The sequence below is a fragment of the Cheilinus undulatus genome, linkage group 15 (assembly GCF_018320785.1).
Source record: "Cheilinus undulatus linkage group 15, ASM1832078v1, whole genome shotgun sequence".
Classification (NCBI taxonomy): domain Eukaryota; kingdom Metazoa; phylum Chordata; class Actinopteri; order Labriformes; family Labridae; genus Cheilinus; species Cheilinus undulatus.
In genome coordinates this window covers 33,876,064-33,897,964 of record NC_054879.1, presented here as the reverse complement: position 1 = coordinate 33,897,964, position 21,901 = coordinate 33,876,064, and the positions used below count along the sequence as shown (strand labels likewise).

Here is a 21,901-nt window from a genome sequence, read left to right as displayed (position 1 = left end):
CACTTTCTCAAAATATTGGAATATCACAAAACACCGACTGAATTAAGGGTTTATAACACAGAAATGTTGACCTTCTGTAAAATTAGTCTAATTCATGCCTTAAGTAACTGGTGGAGCTCCTTTTATACAAGTTACATTATTATGTGATGTGGCATGGAGCCAATCAGTCTGTGGCACTGCTGGGGCGTTATGAAGTACAGGTTGCTCTGATAGCAGCCTTCAGCTGGTCTGTATTGTTGAGTCTTGTGTCTCTCATCTTCATCTTGACATTTCCCCAGAGATTCTCTATGGGGTTTAGGTCTGGACCATTGACTGGTCAATCAGGCACAATAATACCACGGTCACCAAATTAATTTCTGGAATTTTTTGCTTCACTGTGGTCAGGTGCCAAGTCCTACTGGAAAAGCTTCTCAGCAGATGGAAGCATTAAGTGTGCTTAAAGTTCCTGGTAGATGGCTGACTGTGTGACTCTGGACTTTGCAGCAGATGACATGGTACCCCAACACCATCACTGACTGTGGAAATTGAAAACACTGAACTTCAAGCACCTTGGATTCTGTGCCTTTCTGATCTTCCCCTAGACTCAGGGACCTTGATTTTCAAATGAAATTTGAAATTAACTTTCATCTGAAAACAGGACTTTGGGCAACTGAGCAATGGTTCTTTTTCTCCTTCGCTCACATGAGCTGATGACATCTGGGGTTCAGGATTGGCTTGACACGAAGAACACAATTCTTGTAGCCTATCTCTTGGACCCATCTGTGTGGCTCTTGATCCACTGACTGCAGCTTCAGTCCATTCCTTGTGAAACTCCCCTAAGTTCTTGATTCTGCTTTGTTTGACAATCCTCTGAAGGCTGAGCTCATTCCTGTTGCTTGTGCACTTTTTTTTAACCACACTTTTCCCTTTAAGTCAACTTTCCATGAACACACTTTGACACAGCCTCTGAGAACAGCCTGCCCTATCAGCAGTGACCTTCTGTGGCTTACTCTCCATGTGGATGGTGTCAATGATCGTCCTCTGGACATGAGTCAAGTGTGAGGTCTTCCTCATGATTGCAGTTTTGTGTACTGAACCACACAGAATCATCAAAATTAAAACAAAAAGTCTTGAAATGTTTCACTTCTGTATGTGATATGGAGAAACATTCAATTTCCTTAGGTCACTGTAATGATAAATTCCATAGGCATTGGTTCAAAGACTTTGCTTAGAAACACTGGAATGCCATAGTAAGGACACACTATACCTTTTCTCACCCCCTCATTATTTCTTTTTCTTTTATGTGAGTTAGTCAATGAGTTAACAATGTTTGTATGCAAGGGTCCTACACAAATGTCAAATATACAACAAGATTGTAAATTTAATATAAACCCGATGAAGATAATCTACATTTGTGCTTGGGTTTTACTCCTAAATTCATCTATAGACTATTCTGATAGAAATCCAGAACCACAAAAACACAACTGTATTGTACTGCCCTTAATGTTCTGTTTGTACATTTTCTATGCAGTTAAAATGTAAATAAAAAAATGAAGTATAGAGAAAAAGCTTTCTCGATGTATTTAGAGAATTTGTTACTTTGAGTTACAATCCAAAGCAACCTTCGTTGCTGTCAAATATTGGGCAATAATACATGCATATAAAAACACTTTCGTCACCTGTTGTTGGCCTCCACTCATTGAAATCTCCTCCTGAGCCTTGAGCCACTCCTCTTGCAGTTTCTCCTGGTCCCGCTTATATTTCTCCTGCAGAACAGAGGCAGAGAGAGAAATCAAAAGTCATCCTTTCAAATAGTTTCAAGCACATGGTCAAACACACAAAAATCACTACAGACAACTGGAAAATCCTTGGAGAAGGTGAACTAAATGATCGTGATGTGCAGAAAGGGTAAAAATAAGAAAAATCTTAGCAGAAAAGGCACAACAGTGCTCAATTTTTCTATCAAATGATATGCAAGCACAAAGCAATCAAAAATCCTTTAACAAGTGGAATTATTTTATTTGCAAATTCTGCAAAAACTTTTGAACATAGGTTAAAGTCTCTGGCATCAAATGACACAGAAGCAAGATCTTCCTATGTACTGAAACCAATTATACAGTCCCACAAAAAAAAAAACACACACATTGTGTGAGCAGTTTAATGATACTTCATTTGCAGAAAAGTTTAGAAAATGTGTAAAAACTAAATAAATATTACAGCTGTATTATTTCAGTTAATTCCGACCTCCCCTACATGTTACCTAACCACGGTGAAAGCTGATAAACCTCAAGAAGCTCGCCCTGGGCTGGAAGTCTCCCTAGCACATCATAAAATCAGGCCGTGAATCCAACAGGGAGAAACAGTGGAGGAGTAACGAGCCTTCCCGGCTCCATCAGCACTCTGCTCGGACACCTTTGATCTCCATCCAGAAATAGACCCTCAGAAAAATGTTTTGACAGGATTCGACTTCATTTAAGCTGGATGCTCCATGGATGCTTTACCCTCAGCTGTCTCTGAAAAGGTTTCTGTTTTAAGCAGCAGAGGGAGAAGTCTGATTGTGAGGACTCCCTCACCTTTTATTTCAGGCTCTCTGAGACTTGTCTTGCTATGAGACAGAGCATGCAACTAAGCATGATTTCTAAATTGTGAGGGATGCTTCTTTGCTATCTTAAGTGGTATTATAAGACTTTACACTCTTTCCCCAGTTTATTAGGTGCATCAAGTCTAAAGTTTAGCAGTCTAATATAACTGCCATAAATAAATGTTCCCCTCAGATTTTGTTTACTAAATTTAGCGATGGCATGCCTTAACTTGGATAATTTTTTAGTGCATGCATTGTTTTATACTGCTTAATTTGACACCATTTCATTTGGGCCTAAGCACGTAGGGTTCCAGGGCCCTTTGGAAATCAAAAGGATCATTTCTTCCACTTTTTTCTCAATTCGTCTAAACATGCTCAAAAAGTCACCAAACATGTCAGGCACATCATGCCTGGGGAAAATTTTAATATTTTAGGAGGCAGTGAAGATTGACTTAAAATTGGCCCTCAAACAATTTTCAAAGTGGCAACTCCCAGAGTAAGTTTTACCCAGAATGATGACACTTGGGAGGTGCATTAGGCAACCTGAGACTTAAAAAATGTCAGGAAGTCTGCCATTAGAACTACCTTTTTCCCCTCCATTTCCTAGGATTACCTCCTCATGAGATTAATCCAATCTAATCATATCCCTAAACTATCTTGTAAAGCTCACAGGCCTGAGAAAAATGCTGTTACTATTACATGCCTGAACAGGAAGTAGTTATTTGAGATCCTTATAAGACTTCCACTGCAGCACAAATTGGCAGTCATTAGCAAAGTGGAAAATTTTCATATGGGTTTCAATGGTGGGTGGCTACAACAACTCAAAACTTCAGCCCCCTGCAGCATGTTCAACCAAGGACTATGAAATTTAGGTGATATGGTAAAAACTCAACATTTGTGGGCCTCATTCTAGGATCAACTCTTCCTATAAACTGAATTCAAATTCATGAAAACTTTGTGTGGACCTAGAAAAGACCTAGTAAAAATGTCTTTTAAGTTGGAATACCAAACTCAAGGGGTGTGGCTCTGGCAGCTTGTCAAAGTTTGATGTCTTGCCTTGTAACAGGAAGTTGCTGTTATGTAAACATATAGGGTCAAAACTGCTGAAAATTGTACTTGTGTGACAACAAATGACTTCTTAACTTATCAGTCTGCCAACACTAACTATCTGCCATAGCGCCATCTATTGGTGTGACCCATTGAGACCTGCAGTGGGTTCAACCAAAGAGTTTAAAATTTAGCTTACAGAGCTAAAACTGGACATTCGCAGGCATCATTCTGGGATCAACTACTCTTGCTTTTTAAAATGTTGTGTGGTCTTTGCAGGGGCATGGCTCTAGCGGCTAAAGTGTGATGTCTTGCCTTGTAACAGTAAGTTGCTGTTATGCTATCAAAACTTCTTCATTCTGGGATTAACTACTCTTGCCTTTTAAATTTTGTGTAGACCTAGAAAAGATTTTGGATACATTTTGTCTGTGGGCTTCTACAGGGATAATAACACCACACCAAGCTAAAACAATGTATGTATTGGAGTAAACTGAAGAAGAACTTATGCAGATTGAGAGTCAGCGGGTTGAAAGAGAGAGTAGAGAAACTTCATTTCAAAGTTTTGAGCAGAAGAGATACCAAGCACGAGTTCGCATTTTCTACACCTACACCACCAGGTAGCTTGGGGTCTCTGGAGGCTAATGCCACTACTATAGCCAAGTACCTCATATGACCCAACTTCAAAAATACCAAAATATCCCTTTAACAAATCAGCATGTCAACTATAAATACCTGCCATAGCCTCATCTGTTGATGTGACCTGTTGAGATCTACAACAGATTCAACTTAGGATTTTAAAATTTAGCTAACAATGGCTAAAACCTGAAATTTGCAGGCCTCATTTTGGGGTCATCTACTTGTACAAAATGAATCCAAAATTTTGTTTTGGACCTAGAAAGGACTTGTACACTTGTTTAAAGTCTGAAACACAAAACTAAAGGGGCGTGGCTCTGGCAGCTTGACAAAGTTTGACTAAGTTTGAGCTTAGCAAAGTTTTTGCTGTTGTGCAATTATAACTTTCTAAAGTTGTACTTATGTGATAACAGATGACTTCCTGACATAGCTGTACACCAACATTAATATCTGTCATAGTGCCATCTACTGGTGTGACCCACTGAAAACTGCATGACATGATTCAGTTTGTTACTCTGTCATTAACACTGTCACTTCATGCTGTGTTTAAAAGACTTGAGAGTTCACAGCTGTCTAACTCTTCTGTGTCCAACAGACATCACTGCTGCAGTCCTGTGTGTACCTGTAGGAGGCGCTCTTGTTCCTTCTGCCATTTTTCCTGTCTTTTACGCTCCTCTTCTGGGTCCCAGGACCAGCGACTGGAGGATGGAGTGATGGAAGGAACTGGAATCTGCAGAACAGATGAGACAGACATGCATGCTTACAAATTCATTAGAGCACCTTATTAAGCTTCTCTTTTTATTCCAAGTGCCTAACTTAAAATTATGTCTTTACAATTTGTACAGTATAGAACACAAAGATTCATACCTAAAACAGTCCCTAACAATACTCACTGTTAGGCAATTTGACAACAAAAAGTTTTAAGATGCAGATTCAGAAGAAAACCAGTAATGCTGTCTCTGTGAGATTAATAATAACAGGTCTAAGCTTGATAAACACAGTGTTATCGACAAAAACAAACAACACAGACAAAAAGCCCTTCAAGCAGTTATTGTAATACTCACATCTGGCATCACAGCCTCTGATCCTCCTTTAAAAGAAACACAAGTCATTTAGTCAATACTTTAGGCGTGAATAGACAGAGTAAGTAACAGAAGTAAACCTCAAGGCCACATAAGGTGACAAGCTTGTTAAAGTTTCAACTCCACTTTTAAGTCGAGAACAAATTCATCATTTAAACGGTCTGAACAGTAACTGATGTTTCAGACAAGCCTCGAGTAAAGGTCACACTTCACCCACTAGGGCTTATTGATTCTGTCAAATCAAAATGGGCCCACAAGGTGACATTTAGACATTTAGATAGTTCTGAAGAGGAAAATCAATAAACTGATTGTGAGAACAGGATCAAACCAACAATAAGAAAAACACACATTACAGCAGCATGCAGAAGATAAACACAAGTGAGACGCAGCCAGTCTGAAACATTGACTGTATATTAATATGGACGAAGCAGCACCATCTCTACCTGTTGTACAGAAGTGAAGCCAAAATACTTTCTGCAACAGGGATTGACATATTGGGCTGATGCTTTATTAGGTGCAGAAGAGAAGGGACTGGATTAACTGTGGGGTAATGCCACTTGCTTTCTGCAAACTAGAGGACACAGTTACCTTATTGCTAAAATGTCAAAGCTCCCTCAGGTTGTTACAGTCAGCAGCAAAACAGATTCTACATCCTGTCTTTAATAATCAAAGAAATGATTTAGAGTAAACTTTAAGGAAAAATTAACATTAGGACATTAATCAATGTTATAAGAGCTTTTGCAAATTATTTTGATTTTGACAAAAAGTTTTTGATGCATATTTTAAACTTATAGTTAGCTCTGTGTCCCATAGACAGTAGAAGAAGGTGGGGTATATGCCATATAAGTTGTCTGTAGATGGCATCATGCTAAAGGGAGGACTCCAGATGGTGGCAGGAAGTGATTTCTGCATAATAAAGTCATTTTTTCTTGTTTAGGACTATAAACTATCAAACGTCCTCTACAATACAGTTAATGGACTCTGACAACTTTTCAAATTCTTGGAAAAAAAAGAGAAAACCTTAAGCGACTTTTGGTTCAGAAATCCGTCTCTTTTTAGAGACCATTTGGCTCAGCTCAGAGCTGGTCTTTTGGCTCCGAAATGTCTCATTTAGTAACTGTCTGGCTTTTTAAATGTGCATCAAATAACAACAAAGATGGAATGGAGGAATCTGGGCTCAAACAAGAGCCAGCTCCTGACGTTCATAAAAGAGAGCAGTTTCATAGAACCAGCTCATTTGTGGATGACCTATCATTACTCTGTTGCTTATCCCACAAGGTTTATATGCTTAATAATAGGCCATCTTCCCGTTTAAAAGCACGTTTATGTCAAAATAAGGGCGAAAAGCTTTAAAAGGGTTTTAGCTAGCCTCTTCGCTCAGTTTAAGACTCCTTGAGACTTTTCTGCAGAACTAGGTGATTTGTGATGTCTCAGTGCCAGGTTAATTAAAATCTGTGAGAATTAAAGTCACTTTTTTGTAAAGTGTAGTGATCATAACAAAATGTTTCTGATGATAACTGCAACATGCAGATCCACCTGGAACTTTAACATTCTAACTTTTCACCATTTCCAGTGATTCCCAAGTGGTGGTCTTCACTTCCTGCCCTGCATCTGACTTTTGTGCATCATCAGGACCACATGACTACCTATACTTCAGCTAGGTGGCAGTGGGAGTTACAAATCTCTTGGCTTCGCTCCTTGATGAAAGTTGCTTTGGTTGTTGCTCCATCCATCTTAATATACAGTCAGTGGTCTGAAAGACTAACACACGCTTCAAGGCATGCATGAAAAAGAGCAATAGAAATGCCTTTTGAATTCATGCACAGCAACGAAGAAGTTCAACCATGTGTTAAACCTGCACACCCTTCAAAAATACCACAAATACAACATAATCAAATATGCATTTGTGGTTGGTATACTGGCATTCTGTCTGACACGCTGTCTGTTAATTTCTAAAATTCTCTATAAATTTTGAATGCAAAACCAAAAGGTTTTGTTACACTAGTCATGATTTTAAACCTAAAACTGAAGAAAATAAGAGCTAAAAAACATTTTGCTTTTTGTAAGTAAATTTTCCAATTTGGATTTCTTTGGTTTTGGAAAGCATGTCAGCATCCCAGTCTGTACCAAGCAAAGGTGAGGAGGTCACTGCACACTTAGCCCTGTTTACCACAGAGGTAGACCAGCGCACTGACACTGGACCCTGAGCCACCTGAAGGAGGGAAAAGGAGGCCACAGCACAAAGGTTAAGCTCTGACACCAGACAGAAAACAGAACAGCCCCCAAAACAGAGCCGGTGAGGAGTTTATTACAACCCTGTCAGCTCACACTCGATTGATAATGAGTTATTATCAATCGAGCATGAAGCTTTGACAGATCAGAAACATGCAAATTTCCCTTAGGAATCTGAAGTATTCAGCGAGACAAAAAGCTTAGAAAAACCCAGCCACCAGAGCCATTATAACATCTAAGAACCAACCAGAACCAAGTCGTTTTGTTTTGTATTTTTACCTTGTTCAAAAAACTCTGATCTCCGTTTTAAGTTTTTCAAAGATATGGGTTCTGACTCTACATGAGAGATAGAAAACAGGAAATAGTGAGGAACACAGTAGAGGAGATAAACAGGGTTCACCAGGGGGATATTCCACATCTATAATACACAAGATACTCAGACAGTTAACGTTCCTTGATGTATCTTTAAATTCAAAAATCAATCTATGCGTTTGGAATGCAATCTAAAATAGCTGTAATATAGACAACGCTACTAAAGTGATGCATAGTTCCTGTCATTTACTATAGATATACAAATATATTAAAATATACACATATAATATTATGTCTTGCACAAACTCCATGCATCTAAATACTATAAAGGACAATAAGATAGATTTTTTAATGTCTGTCTTATGAGCTATGAATTGTCACTGAACCATGTCTGATTAACGGCATGCAGATCTTTCCTGTAGATGTGGTACGAATCCCACACCGCCTACATTTTTACATACATATGCATTTAATTCTGTGACATGAGACAGCAAATATCCATCAATATTGTCTGTAAGAATCCAGTGTTTGCAAACGATTTCCCCCACAGCTAGGTCAACACAAAGCAGCCCTCTGTTGGACATTTTTGCATCCAGTACAGAAATAGTTTCTGAGATCAATTTCATAACCTTTCTGACTGTGTGCCTTGCTCTTTACCTTTGTTCCTCATGGTCACTGACTCCTCACGGAAACCTCCATTAACTCCGTTTGAAGCCACATCCTGCAGGGAAACACAGCAGGGTCCAGACTCATTAAAAAGAGACTCAAACCGGGAAACAATGCAGGAATAAAAACTTTATCAAATCTGAGCCATTCAGGGTCACTTACGATGACCGGATGGGCCGGGGTCTCTTTGGATGGCAGCTTTTCTGGGGAAATGCGGGAGGTGAAGTCTAGGCTGGGATTGACAATGCTTGTGCCAGGTGAACCTAGAAGTATTGGATGATCCGAACTGGTCAGATTGATGGTCTTATGGCTTTTAAATGGCAGGGAAGGCTGATCTCTGTCCCAGTCTGCACGCAGACAATGCAATGGCAAAAAATAGGATGTGTTTGTGCACGTCAAACAGCTTGTTTCTGCGCACGGCTGTGTAGCAGGATTTGTGTAGAAGGGAAACTTACTCACTGTATAAAAGAAGTGGACATGATCACTGCAAGGTAATTGTTCTTTGAACCCCTGTTTAGAGCCTAGAGTCTGGCATTTTGGAGTCACCTTGTTCTCTCTTTCTAACAAAATTGATTTAAAAAGTTCATTAATTAGTTACAAAGCTTTAAATGACCTTTCCCAAATATAATACAGACCTTTAGATCTCTTATGTGCCTGGCTGTTTCATCGCAGGATGAATTTCTGCTGGAGTCAGACTCTGCTGCAGCCAGAGCCCTCAGACAGTAAAACTCTCAGCCAATCAAAATAAACAATTCACATCCCTAGCTTCTTTTACAACTATTCAACATTGGAGGGCTTTTATGAATTCATGAATTCTTAATTTATCTTCTGTCTTTACACTTGTGTATTTTTTTAGATTTATTTTTAATGCCTCAACTGGACAGAGTTAAATATCAAAGAAAGAGAGACAGTAGGGGATGACATGAAGGGAAGTAGCCACAGGCTGGATCCAAACTGGGGCTGCCCGCTTCAAGGACTACAGCATCTGGTGCATATAAACTAACTGTTGGGCCACCAGTGCCCCAACTCATATATTTTTTTTAAATGCCCCTTTCTCTGTGTTGTTTTTATTGGATTTCCCTATCATTTTCTTTTTTTATTGTGAAGCACTTTGTAACTTTGTAACTACAAAAAGTGATGAAAAAAAGGGGAAAAAAGTATTATTTTAGGGCTTTTGGCATCAAAGCATTAATTGTGATTGATTTGGACTAATAATTAAAGCATCAGTTTTTTTTAAATGCATTTAATGCATTAATTACATGTTTTATTGTTCCTTTCAGCACACTTTAATTAAGGCAATGCAATGTCTCCTTGCAGTGGCAGTGATGCAAAACAAGTACATACTGCTTCTTAATGTCATTTCACTTTAAAAAAAACTTAGCTCAGTGGACAAGTCAAACGTCGTTTCCACCTTGTGTTATCCAACATTTACCTTTAACTGTTCCCCAAATTTATAAAAGGTTCCCTTTTCTGTAGAAAAGTCCATATTGTAAACTTGGGTCAAAATAAAAGTAGTCTAAATAGGAAGTCAATCACCCTCAGTTTAAGAGAGTACTAAAATCAAAATTAAAACAAAACAGCTTTGAATGCAAAATAGGAGAACTTCAAAAGGAAGCTGAATCTTGATAAACAGTAAAACTTCTAAGATTAATTGCAAATAAAAATTTTGAGGCCGGATGGTGTAGGAGTTAGGTTGCACCCCACGTACCGAGACAGTCTGAATTCAAGTTTGGACTGAGGCTCCTTTCCTGCATGTCTCTCTCCCACTCTCTCATCTCTGTTTCCAACTCTTTCTACTGTCCTCCCTACTTATTTTGTTACTAGAAGTGACATTGTGTTAATTTTGGCAGCTGTTGTTAATTTTAGTCTTTAGATGAATTTTCTTTTAGTTTTAGTCATTTCAGTCATTTCTACCCTTTTTAGTTTTATTCTAGTTTTAGTTGACGAAAACTCAAAATCATTTTAGTCTAGTTTAAGCCCATAAAAAGCTCTAACACTCTAGTCTTTACTTTTAGTCCAAGCATTTCTTCTCTTGCCTAAATCTGGTACCGAATCATGGTAGCGTGTTCTAATCTAGTTTTTGTCATGGAAAAAAAGGCTGTTGATGAACATTTTTAGTCATAGTTTTAGTCGCCGAAATTAACAGTGAAATGACAATATTTGGACAATATGGTGGATTCACAGTTCCCTGGTTTATAGGTTGTGGCAGATTTTACATGTCAATTACTGGTATCCTGGTCCTACAGTATACTATGTTAAATCCTCAACTTCACTCAGAAGGTTTCAAAAATAAAAAAAATGTACATCATTCTGAAAATAAGGATTGAAACTATGGATAGAGACAATGAGGCCTAAAGTTATTTCTAAAGTTAACTGTGTTAACTTTAGAAATAACTTAAGAGACTTCAAGAACATTTGAAACATTGGGCAAATAAAATCTTAATATTTTTACCCTTAAGCCTTAATTTAGCAAAAAAAAAAAAAAAAAAAAAAACAACAACAACAAAAAAAAATCAAATATAACAAAGTAGCCTACTAGACCACTGCTCCTAGAGCAATGGTTCTTAACTGGTGGGTCAGGACCCAAAAGTGGGTCACAGAGTGATTTTCAGTGGGTTGCAACTAGGTGTCTGAAAAAAAAAAAAAAAATGGTGGCAAAGTCCTGAAGTCCTATTGAACATACATCGATACCTTTTATCGTACCGTTAAACTGTGAAATTGGGTAAATTTAAATCAATATTTCGACTAATCTGTCTTCTGTTCTTGCAACAAATAGCTACTTTTCCCATGATAATGAAGTCATTTCACAAGTTCTTTAGAAAACTGGCAAAAATGGACACATACTGACGGGGAAAGAGGGTATAGAATTTGTCAGTTTTGTCCCGTTTCTTTTTTATATCAGGTGTTTTGGTCCAATCATGCTCACAACTGCAACATAATCAATTATCTAAACATGTGTTGTTGAAAATTTTTTGGAAACATGGGTCACAATCTGTCATAAGACGGACTGGTGGGTCCCGAGACCAGACCAGTTGAGAACCACTGTCCTAGAAAACAACTCTTTTTATGCATTGTTTCACAGTCAACTTATGAATGTGGTGCACACTTAAAACTTGATGTATAAGATTGATACTGCACAGTGTAGCATGCCAAAAACTTGCTAAAAAACAAACAGTCTATAGGAGGCATAAGGCAGTAGGTAGAGACCTATGGGTAACCAGATTCAGGGTAGGTTTATCATAATGCCTTACTGTGATGTCACAACAAGCACAGATTCTGAACAGACCATCAGGTTTTGTGATTTCAGACGTAGGCAGTCAACGAATAAAGGACCGGGTTCAGCTTGTTTTACATTTTCAGGTCAGTAGATACTCTGGAAACCCAAATATAAGTATAAAACATTAAAAAGGTGTTTTTTCATGATATATTCCCTTTAAAAATCAGTGAGTCCACTTCTTTTAAACAGAAACTAAACATCTGACAGAAAGCCGTCTATGTACATGAAGACCACTCTAAAGCAGGGGACCAGGGAGCTGTTATGGTGTTGTTATAGAGAGCAGCAGGGGGTGACAGAGAAACACCTTCCCCAGCCATGCAGCCTATTAAAAGCTTTCATAAACCCACACAGTGTTTCTAACAGGCTCACCAACACACAGGGCTGCTCTAAATTACTACACAAGTGCTGTGTGTTAGTTCAAGTGAGCTACTCTGGCTGGTTTATTATTTTTGGGGAGGTAAGGTGAGATTGAAGTAGTTGGAATAAGTAAGCCTGTTAAACTAACACTGTGAAAACAACACACTGAGAGGACTTTGGACCTGAGCCGGACCTGAGCTGGGTTAGTTCTCCACAAGAAAAACACCACAGAGGAATGCTAACGAGACAAAAAAAGAGGAGAAACAGTAGAAATAACAGGAAAAAGAAAGGAGAAAAAATGCAATAAAACCCCACTCAGGTCAACACAATAACACTCTTCCCTTGTCAGACAAGAAAAAAAAAAGACTCAGGTCCCTCTGCGGCTGTCATGAGATCATTCATGGATGATTTCACAACAGTTTACGGACCAATTTAAAGTGTCAAAACTGTTTAGCAACGCATGCGGCATAAACAGTGCTGTCAGTCCAGGAATGCATCCCCTGAAGTGGTTCAGTTCAATCTCCTGCTCCCATGCAAACACACACATTGTTGAGATGACTCACTGTTCTTGCCATGACGGCGTACATCCATGACCAGACTGCCGTCCTGCAGAGCCTCCTCCATGCAGGACTTCCAGTCTGTGTAGCTCATGTCTGCCACCTGGTGTCTGTTCACAGCCAGCACCTCGTCTCCCACCTGAAGCTGGCACATCTCAGCCGGGCTGCCTGCATGAAACAGAGCGACACATTAGTAGCAGTGAAGGTTAACAGCTGTGACATTATTACACATTTTGGAGTGACTCATTAGAGCTATTATTGCTGCAAAAAAGGTTCAAACTTTCCTGAAAAAGGTTTAGAATCAAGATCTTTTTCTCAAGGGAGCCCTTGTCAAGATGGCAGAAATACAACGTTACACAAAGTATCGAAATACCACAAATCATAAATCAAATTTTACTGCAGCAACCCTCAGATTCACATGCCTAAAATATGAGGAAACACATTTCTGTGAGGAAGCAATTAAATATTCAGATTGAATTTGCCTCCAGACATTCAACTTCATTTTTAAAATGCCCTAATCAGGATTAGTTCCATCTCACAAAAAAATCTTTCTGCAGATGATACATGCTGCAGGAATTATGCCAAAAATAACATTGAGTAGTTGCTTTTAGACTGTCAGACATTGCTTCTTCTGTTTTTATTAGAACAGTAAACATTTTTAATCAGTAATTATAACAAAAGAAAGATATGTTTAATAGGGTCAATGACATATCTTTATCTAATTTGGGAAGTTTCTCTTTTTTATAGTTTAACAAATTTGCTGTTTAATGTTTATCTGAGAGGACATTTGAACTTTATAACTAACTTATGTTGTAATTTGAGGCCTCTCCATTCCTTATTTTCTTCTTTGGTTATTTCTATGTCCTCGATATGCCCCCTCCCCACTCTCCCTTTGTCTGCTTCTCTGTAGGCAGTGGTGTAGTGCAGGTATATGGACCCACTAGCTGAAGTGACAAAGCAGAAGTTCCCGAGTGTCATTGTGCAAATGCAAAAGGCCTATTTTTAGCTTATAAAAATAGCTTATAACACAGGCTTTTTATCTTTTGCTAAACAGGTTGCTAAAAAACATATGGGACATAAATTAAAAGTATACCCACTTCTGCTAGCAGCACTTCAACACCAAAGTTTTTTATCTATGCACTTGTGTTCATCTTGTTATTTTGTGTATCTTTACCTGGCAGTTGGAATATTGATTTGATCGAAATATCTGGTACACATAACCATTTTAATTGTCATTGCAAATTGCTCATTGCGCCTGCAAGTGAAGCTAATTTACATGCTGTATTTTTATTTAATAAGATCTGGAGAAGGTTGGTAAGTTTTTGACTTTCTTTTTTCTTTGTTAGAGAGAAGACATGTGGACCATTAAAGGCATTTAAGGCTTAATCCCAAAATACCCCTGTCCCCTAGCATTTAGCCCCGCCCCTATGTTTTGAGTGTAAAGATCACGTCCCCTTTTTTCTTGGAATGGAGGGTTAGGTTAGCAGTGCTAGGGCTACAAAGCCCTACAGATGAAGATTTTCCAGAAGCACATTGTAAACTGAGTTTAATGAGAGTTTTCTGCACAAATTTAAGTGGTTTCTGTATTAATAAGATTAAAATTAAGATAACAGCCTAATATCATAAGAAAATGTTTTTTCAGTGCATTATGGTCCCTTTGAGTTCAAAAAAGCATCTTAAAAAAGAAAAATAAAGTAGTAGGATTTGTAGAAATGTCCAGAAAATGCCATCACATCTGTTTACAAAAATGCTGTTGATGAGAACTGTTGGTGTATTGATGCATAATGATGCAGATTTCCTTCAGATTTTGTATGGATTTTACCTACCAGTGTAAGTGTGTTTCTAGGGAAACAGGGCTCTGGAAATAAGGGGTAAGGATGACAGAAATGGGACTGATCCCAAGTGTCACAGCATCACTGACAACCCAACACAGAAGCCCACCAGTTCCACATGAACACGCCTATCTAATAAAATGTTGTATGTCATTAATACTGAACTATGCTTCAAGGAACTGAGAATAAAAATTGCTTCTTCAAACTTGTTTACTTACATCAGATGAAACAAAACAGGAGATATATTTACTAGTATTTTACTAATAATGCGGTGATATTTAAAAAAAATGATCATGGCTTTGAGCTGCATTGTTAGCACATGTCTAATGAGCAATGTAGCAGTTTAACATTTCACTTTGTCTTTTTTCTCTGCAAGTCTAGAGCATCAAAATGCCTCATGGTTATGTTGCTCATTTATGTTGTTCTTAATCTTTTGGCTTCACTCCCAGGCAGCTGTTCCTCCATTCATCTTGATATATTTAATTTCATTTCATTTATTTGTTCTAGTCATGGCAAAATCCATATATAATCTATGGTCTGAAAGGCTAACACACTTTAAGACATGCACAACAAGAGAGCAACAGGAACAGCTTTAAATTCATACACAGCAAAGGGGAACAAGCACTACTGGGCTTATTTGTGCTACTATTGTGCTGCGTGTCCTTAAAAGAGGGTTTGTACTGCTTTAGATGGTTTATTCATTGTGAGTCATATGCAAACGGATCTTTTTGATGTTACGGGCTTCTGTCTATTTTTGCAAATTTGTTTTTTTGAATGGTATTATCACATTTAAAGCCTGCAGCTGAAAATCCACCTGCTGGCCATCACATCCATGTTTACTGGGTTTTAGATTAATTTGTGTTTCAATAAGAACAGAAAAAATAACACAATATGTTTTTGACATGATCAATATGATAAGAAAAATGATTTTATATTATAAACTACAGCAAAGAAGGTAATGCTAAGGAGTTCTGTGGGTTAAATCTGGTCTTTTAAGGTTAGAGTAAAGGTAAGATAGGATTGAATGGGATAGGAAACAATATAGGATAGGATAGAATTTAATACATTATACGTGGCCCACAGTCTTTTTCTAATTTATATCTTTGGGGCTTTTAAACCTTTATAAGAGAGGAGGACAGTGGATAGAGTCAGAAATAGGTACGAGAGAGTTGGGGTGAGACTATAGGAAACAAGCAGCAGACCAGACTTGAACCCAGGACGCCAGTGTACATGGGGCGCAACCTAACTGCTAGGCCAGCTACACCCCACGGACTACAATCTTAATAATAACACATAATAGGGATTCTGTGGTTGCTGATTTATTGTAAGACCATCATATAATGATAAACTGTGTTTCCTGAGGAGCATGCAAAAACATCAACCTTATGCAGGCCTCCCTCCATTGGCTCCCAGCTGATTTTAAAATGAATTACATTGTTTATTTTTATATCTTTTCATGAATCAGCACCTCTGACCTCATGAATGAAAAAACCCACACAATCTCTGAGGTCTGCTGATCAGCTTTGTCTTGAGTTATTTTATTGTTTGGCTTTTAAGAGCGCATGAGTTGTGTGGTCTCTGTCCTTTAATATATTTTCACATTCTTATTTCACATTCTTTCATAACCTTTATTTGATTTAATATTTTTACCAGGGCTGCAAAATTATTTGAAGGTAAAATTGCAATTGATCTCAAAATTTTTGTAGTTAATTGCGATTAATCTCCCCTTTTCATAGCATTTTAAAATTCAACTGCTTTGCATTTAAAATGTTTTTGTGTCATTCAATATTTTTATATTGTCTTAAAATAAGGGACATTGATCTGTTTGGATACAGATCTGCTTTTATTTTGAAAGAAAATAAGGAACTTTAGGTAGATCACTGACTATGACATGAACTTAACAATGAAAAAATGAACTTGCTATGGATTTAAAGGAAATGAGGGAAAAGTAACGAGGTAAATGTGTGACAAAATGACTTCTGACTTGTCCACTGAGCTTTCTGAGAGTTACTTCACTGTGGCTGCAGGGAGTCATTGCAGTGGCTTAACCAAAGTATATAGAAAGGGACAGTAAAGCATGCCATTAGAGAAATGAATGCAATAATTATGGACCTTATCACTTTTAGGAGTCATAAAATCAATCTGACAGGGGAATCGGTTAAGAATGGCATTGCTTCAAAATATATTAACATTTGGTACAATCAGTTTTATAATTGTATCACAAGTCAGGACGACTCACTAATTGAAGTGAGGGGTCTTTAGTAGTAGTGTAACTGAAATGTTACTAGAAAAGATGAGTTACTGTGAAGATGTGAAAATCTGAGCTGAAAGAGAGGCTCAGGCCCAGAAGATGTGACCCACATAGATGCTGCCCTACATAGGTCTGGCACCACCACTGCAATGGACTCAAAACCTGCAGATGACTAACCTGCAGAGCCGAGCTGTAAAATATACCACAGCCTGAGCACAGGTTTCTGATATTTCCACTGTTTCCACATCAGTCAGCTTAAGTGAATGTGAAATAAAACAAAACCTGTTTGATCTTTTTCCATCCAGGAATTTCTTGAGTCTAAGGTTGCCATATTGGCTGAACAGCACATTTTATATCAGAAAGCGAGTGAAGCTCTACCAAATCCCTTTTGTTTGAAGGTTTTCCTCTCTGTTGTTACCTGGCTGAATGGATGTGACGCGAGCTCCTGTGGAGTCCCAGGCTGCCTGGAAACCAAAGTCTCTGCTGCTGTTTGGCTTCTGGTTCAGGCTGATCCGCATCTCACAGTAGTTCTCCTAGAAACCAAACAAACACACAGGTGAGGGGAGATCAACACAAGGTAGTCACATGCATGGTTTAACCGTAGAGGGCTGACTTTCCATCACTGTGGAGAGGCTGTGCCTCATGCTTTGGCGAGAAAGTCTTGCATTAATAATTAACTGCTGTTGATTAAATGCAGACTTGTTGCTATTTTTAATTTTTGAGGTGCAGCATTTTATTATATCTAATTAACTTTAGAAAAATAAAATGAATTGAAGCAAAAACTTGATTAAACAACACAGTAGGACTCTGTAATTATTCATAAGAATCTAAAAATACACTCGGTGAATGTTTAGACACAAGTATGCATTAATTTAATTGGCTTTAATATAAGAGCAGCTGTGTTAAGGATGTAACTTGAGTACCTGGCTGTTTTCTTTGGCTGGAGCAGGACTGACTGGGACTTCACTCTTAAACGGAGGTACGGCAGGTGAGACACTTTTGACCATAGGAGGGACAGGTGAGACGCTCTTGGTAGATGGGATACTCTTGGGAGCTGTCTTGCTTTCGTCCTCCGTCTCATCCTCACTGCTGTGAGCTGAGCTAGACTGGGAGCCCACTTCATCCTCAGAGGTCATGAACTCGTGGTATCGGCTTGGCACTGATGACTTCTTTGAAGCGTCTACGTTGCCGTTGACCCGCTTTTGGGAATCATCAGTCTGACAGGAATAAAAGGAGATTGTTAAGGTGTGCAGCAATTGATCATTGTCATCAGAATTAAAGCAATGATACATTACATTTCCACCTTAAAATAGTACTTTAAAAGTTTATTTAATGGTACAGTATCTTCAACAGGATGTCTGCTCCATTTCCACAGAGTGCCTCGCTGCCTGCTTTCAGCACTTTGTAACTCTGACAGAAAACCACAGTATTCTTGCATGAAGTGCTTAAATCTTTATGGTACAAGTTCACACTCCAACTTTAGGATGGAAAGAAGCCAGTTAGCTTTTTACAGAACTGTTTAATGCATTAACTGAGGCTAACAGACAGACGAGGACAGTAATTAATTAAGTTAAGGACAGTAAAAGAGAGAATGAAGGAGCAAGAAGCCAGACAAAACAACAATCTTATTGCAGGGTGTACCTCACTACAGCTATTATGCATTAAAAACAATACCAACTATAGGCTGTGTAGTTATTGGTGCCATTGCTGTCTCATGTTTAGCAGCTTTACCTGGTACAGAAGGTCACTGAACCCAAGTTATGTCTCTGGTTTGCAGACAAATTAATAGATTGATTCAATAAGTAATTATGCAAATATGTTGTTGTTGTCCATCTTTTAGTATGCTTTTTAAAGTTTCGAAGCTGACAAACAAATCTCATACCTAAAGTAATAAAATACTTTTCTATGAATGCACTGATGAGTCCGGTATCAGCTGATATTGACACTACTGACAAACATCAGCCATTAGCAAATACTATGGCAAAACCAGATATGACAGACAATGTTTATCTGTTTTGTTCAATCAAATTTGTGCTGGTATCTACAATACCTCACTGTCAAATCAAACAAGATATTCTTGATAAGGCAGAAGAAGTCACATGTTGGACAAACTGATCCGTTTGCATGATCCAGAGAAGATTAATAGTGAAAGTGTTAAACCATAAGAAACTATAAGAAATCAAAAACAATAGTATAGGCATCAGCTATATTTATATCTCGTTTAAGCCCACTGGCAATAATTGTTGCAACAGTTCATAAACAGTTTTTACCTTTTATGTATTTTTTTTTTAATCAAAACAAACAAAAAGGGGGGGAAGTGGTGAAAAATGGTTTAAAGTAGCAAGAAATGTGTAAAATTGAAAAAAAAATCTTACCAAAAAAATGGCATAAATGGGATAAAGAGGCAAAATGGGCAAATATGAGGCTAAATAGGTTAAAAGTAGCAAAAATTACATAAATTGCCAGATAAAGCAGTAAATGGGGGTAAAAGTGGCTAAAAATAGGTTAAAAATTGGCTTAAATTGAAAAAAGTGGCAAAAAAGAGCAGAAACTGGTGAAAAGTGTTTGAAAAGTAGCATGGATAAATTATTTTAACATCAGAACCCAACAACAGCTTGACAAACTTTTCAGCTCCAAAATGAGGTAACTGATAGCCAGGATGCTTGCACCAATGCTACTGATCCAACACATTGATGCATTGGTATCACTAAACAACCACTGAGGAGGGGCCGTTCTCCAGGTTTTTCAGGGGCCCAACTGATTCTGTGGGCAGCCCTGACCACAACTATTATTGCCCAAGGGCAAATTCTTGTAACGTGTGATACAAACATCATATCTCACTAATTTCCAAAGCTAGAGTGATGCACCATGGCTCATATTAATTCTGAGATTTTAACCCTTTATGAGGTACTAAATGTGTCAGTGTTCAAAGGCATTTCTTTCCTCAGGCTTGTCTTTCCTCTTGGGCAACACCACAGAGCAAAGCAGCTGCTAGAAAACCTCGAGAACGTGGAAATTAAGGAGTTAAAAAGGGGCTATACTAACCTTAGATAAAAGTATAATATTTGTTTTCTATACAGCCTTAGATAAAGTTATGATATGGTACATAGCCATGTGGTAGATAGTCATAACTACTAACTGTTAGCGCTGAAGATGCTGTTACCACTGACTTCAATAAACTTTTCCTTCATACCAGAATGAGTGAATGATGACAAACACAGGGAGGACACTGTTGCTTAAGAACAGAAATATGAATGAATCACAATTGGGATATGATAGTTTTACACATCAGAGAGGAATGGCCAAAGTAACCTTTTCAAATTTTTGTAATTTTTATACATTGATTATTATTTGTGTTGTGCAACAAGATTTTCTAGAAATGAGAGCACAAAATGGAGAAAATAACTGAAAAAAAAAATTGGCACAAATGGGTTCAAACACCAGTACCAGCACTCATTTTCACAATCAGTGCATCTTTTACCTTTTTCAGTGTAGCCAATGAGCCAAGGCCTATAGACATGATGGTGCCATCTAAATATTCTCAATCTTACTACGCATGCAAACAAAAGGCTGTAGACTCAGCTGACTCACATTTTTGAATTGTAACCCGTCATCATTCTTTGGCTTCTCACAATGTCTTGCCAACTTCACCAGCATCTGTTTGCCAACAAATGCAAGTGGGTGCCAAAGCACACTAAACTCAATTCCTACATACTGTGCCTGATAAAAAAGGATATTATTTTAAATATCTATATCTACTTTAAATCCCAGAATGCAAAGAAACTGGGTGGTGACTGTGTTGTGAAACTGTAAAGTAAGTGTGAAACTGATTAAAGTTAAAATTCACAAACTTCTACTGACAGGTACTGCATCTACTGTAACAGTAATGAATGTAAGGGAGGCTGAAAATAGCAGGTCTGCCTGTTGAGTTAGCATTATAAAAACACCAGCCTCATGCATTATTTACACAGTAATCAGATCAGACTCTTGGGGAATATCTAATGTACTCAAAACAAACACACTGTACCTGAATAAAACAAAACAAATATTTCTTAGTGCCAAACAAACATGGTCTCCTCCTGCCGTGCATAGTTATATCTGTCAGCCTCTTTTTCTGCTCTGATGGTTTGTAATTAGTCTTAAAATGATGTTGTACTCACTGTATATGCTCGGGGAAGTGAGGTGATGCGGGATGACTGAGTCCCGAAGGGCCTCGGCGTGACAACTGAGGTTATACGTGTGGTATCCGATTTCTGGTAGCTCCTGGGGAGGGAGGCGGAAACCCGAGACACTGCAGGAGGCTTGGGTTCCATTGAGCTGATCTGTGGTTGTGGTTTGTACAGAGAACCAGAGGAAGGGGCCTCTACTACGGGTTGTGTGACCAACAATGGGCGCCTTAGCTCAGGCACCTTCGGCGCTGAGCTAGACGAGGATAAAACGGTTGTGGTTTCCTCTGTTTTTACTGTGCTGGTGTATCCTGTGGATGGATTTCTTCTTGGGGGTGCAGGTTCTGGAGACTGGGAGCGACGCAGTGACCTAGGAGTGATGCTGGAAGTGATTGTGGTGGTGGAAGTGGTGGTGGTGGCGTCACTGCCTGCGGGACTGTCCACAATGTCAACTTCTCGTGAGGTGGGAGGGGAGGCGGCCCTGCCTGTGGCTGGGGAAGCAGCAGGGGGTTCTTCCTCCTTCAGAGAAGACTCAGAGGAATAGTAAGGAGTGTCAATAGTGTAGCTCCGAGCAGGAAGGGTTCGGGAACGAGGAGAAGTGACAGGTTTCTCAAACACGTCCTCGTCGTCGTCCAGGTAAGAGAGAGATGATTTGAGACGGCTGCCAATGCTGCTTCTTCTACCTTCTCTGCAGAGTTAGAGGAGGAGAGGGGCAGGATATGGAGGTAAATAGGAAAAGTGGACAGTAAAGACAAGCATTGAAGAGAGAAGCAATTTGGTGAGATGAAAGGGACAAAAAAGGGGAGCACAGGTTGAAAAGAGAAGGGTGGGGCAAAAAGGAGGCAGGTTGTAAGCCATGATTAGATTACACTTTCACACTGAATGACAGCACAATTAGAGAAAGACTCCTCATTCACTCCTGCACATAT

General features: G+C 38.6%; 1 protein-coding gene across 7 annotated transcripts in view; it reads right to left on the bottom strand.

The window, feature by feature from the left end:
* Positions 1–21,901, bottom strand: part of lmo7a (LIM domain 7a) — a 104,814-nt gene that overhangs the window by 11,323 nt on the left and 71,590 nt on the right. For 5 of the 7 annotated variants that reach the window (XM_041806588.1, XM_041806581.1, XM_041806582.1 and 2 more), the window contains 10 exons: positions 20,967–21,660; positions 17,730–18,023; positions 17,225–17,339; positions 12,730–12,891; positions 8,695–8,879; positions 8,524–8,587; positions 7,834–7,890; positions 5,305–5,330; positions 4,863–4,970; positions 1,659–1,745 (listed from right to left, as the gene is read on the bottom strand). In XM_041806588.1, the coding sequence (XP_041662522.1) occupies positions 1,659–1,745; positions 4,863–4,970; positions 5,305–5,330; positions 7,834–7,890; positions 8,524–8,587; positions 8,695–8,879; positions 12,730–12,891; positions 17,225–17,339; positions 17,730–18,023; positions 20,967–21,660 (1,792 nt within the window). The remainder of the gene's footprint in view (positions 1–1,658; positions 1,746–4,862; positions 4,971–5,304; positions 5,331–7,833; positions 7,891–8,523; positions 8,588–8,694; positions 8,880–12,729; positions 12,892–17,224; positions 17,340–17,729; positions 18,024–20,966; positions 21,661–21,901) is intronic. The other 2 variants (XM_041806585.1, XM_041806583.1) reach the window with 2 other exon arrangements.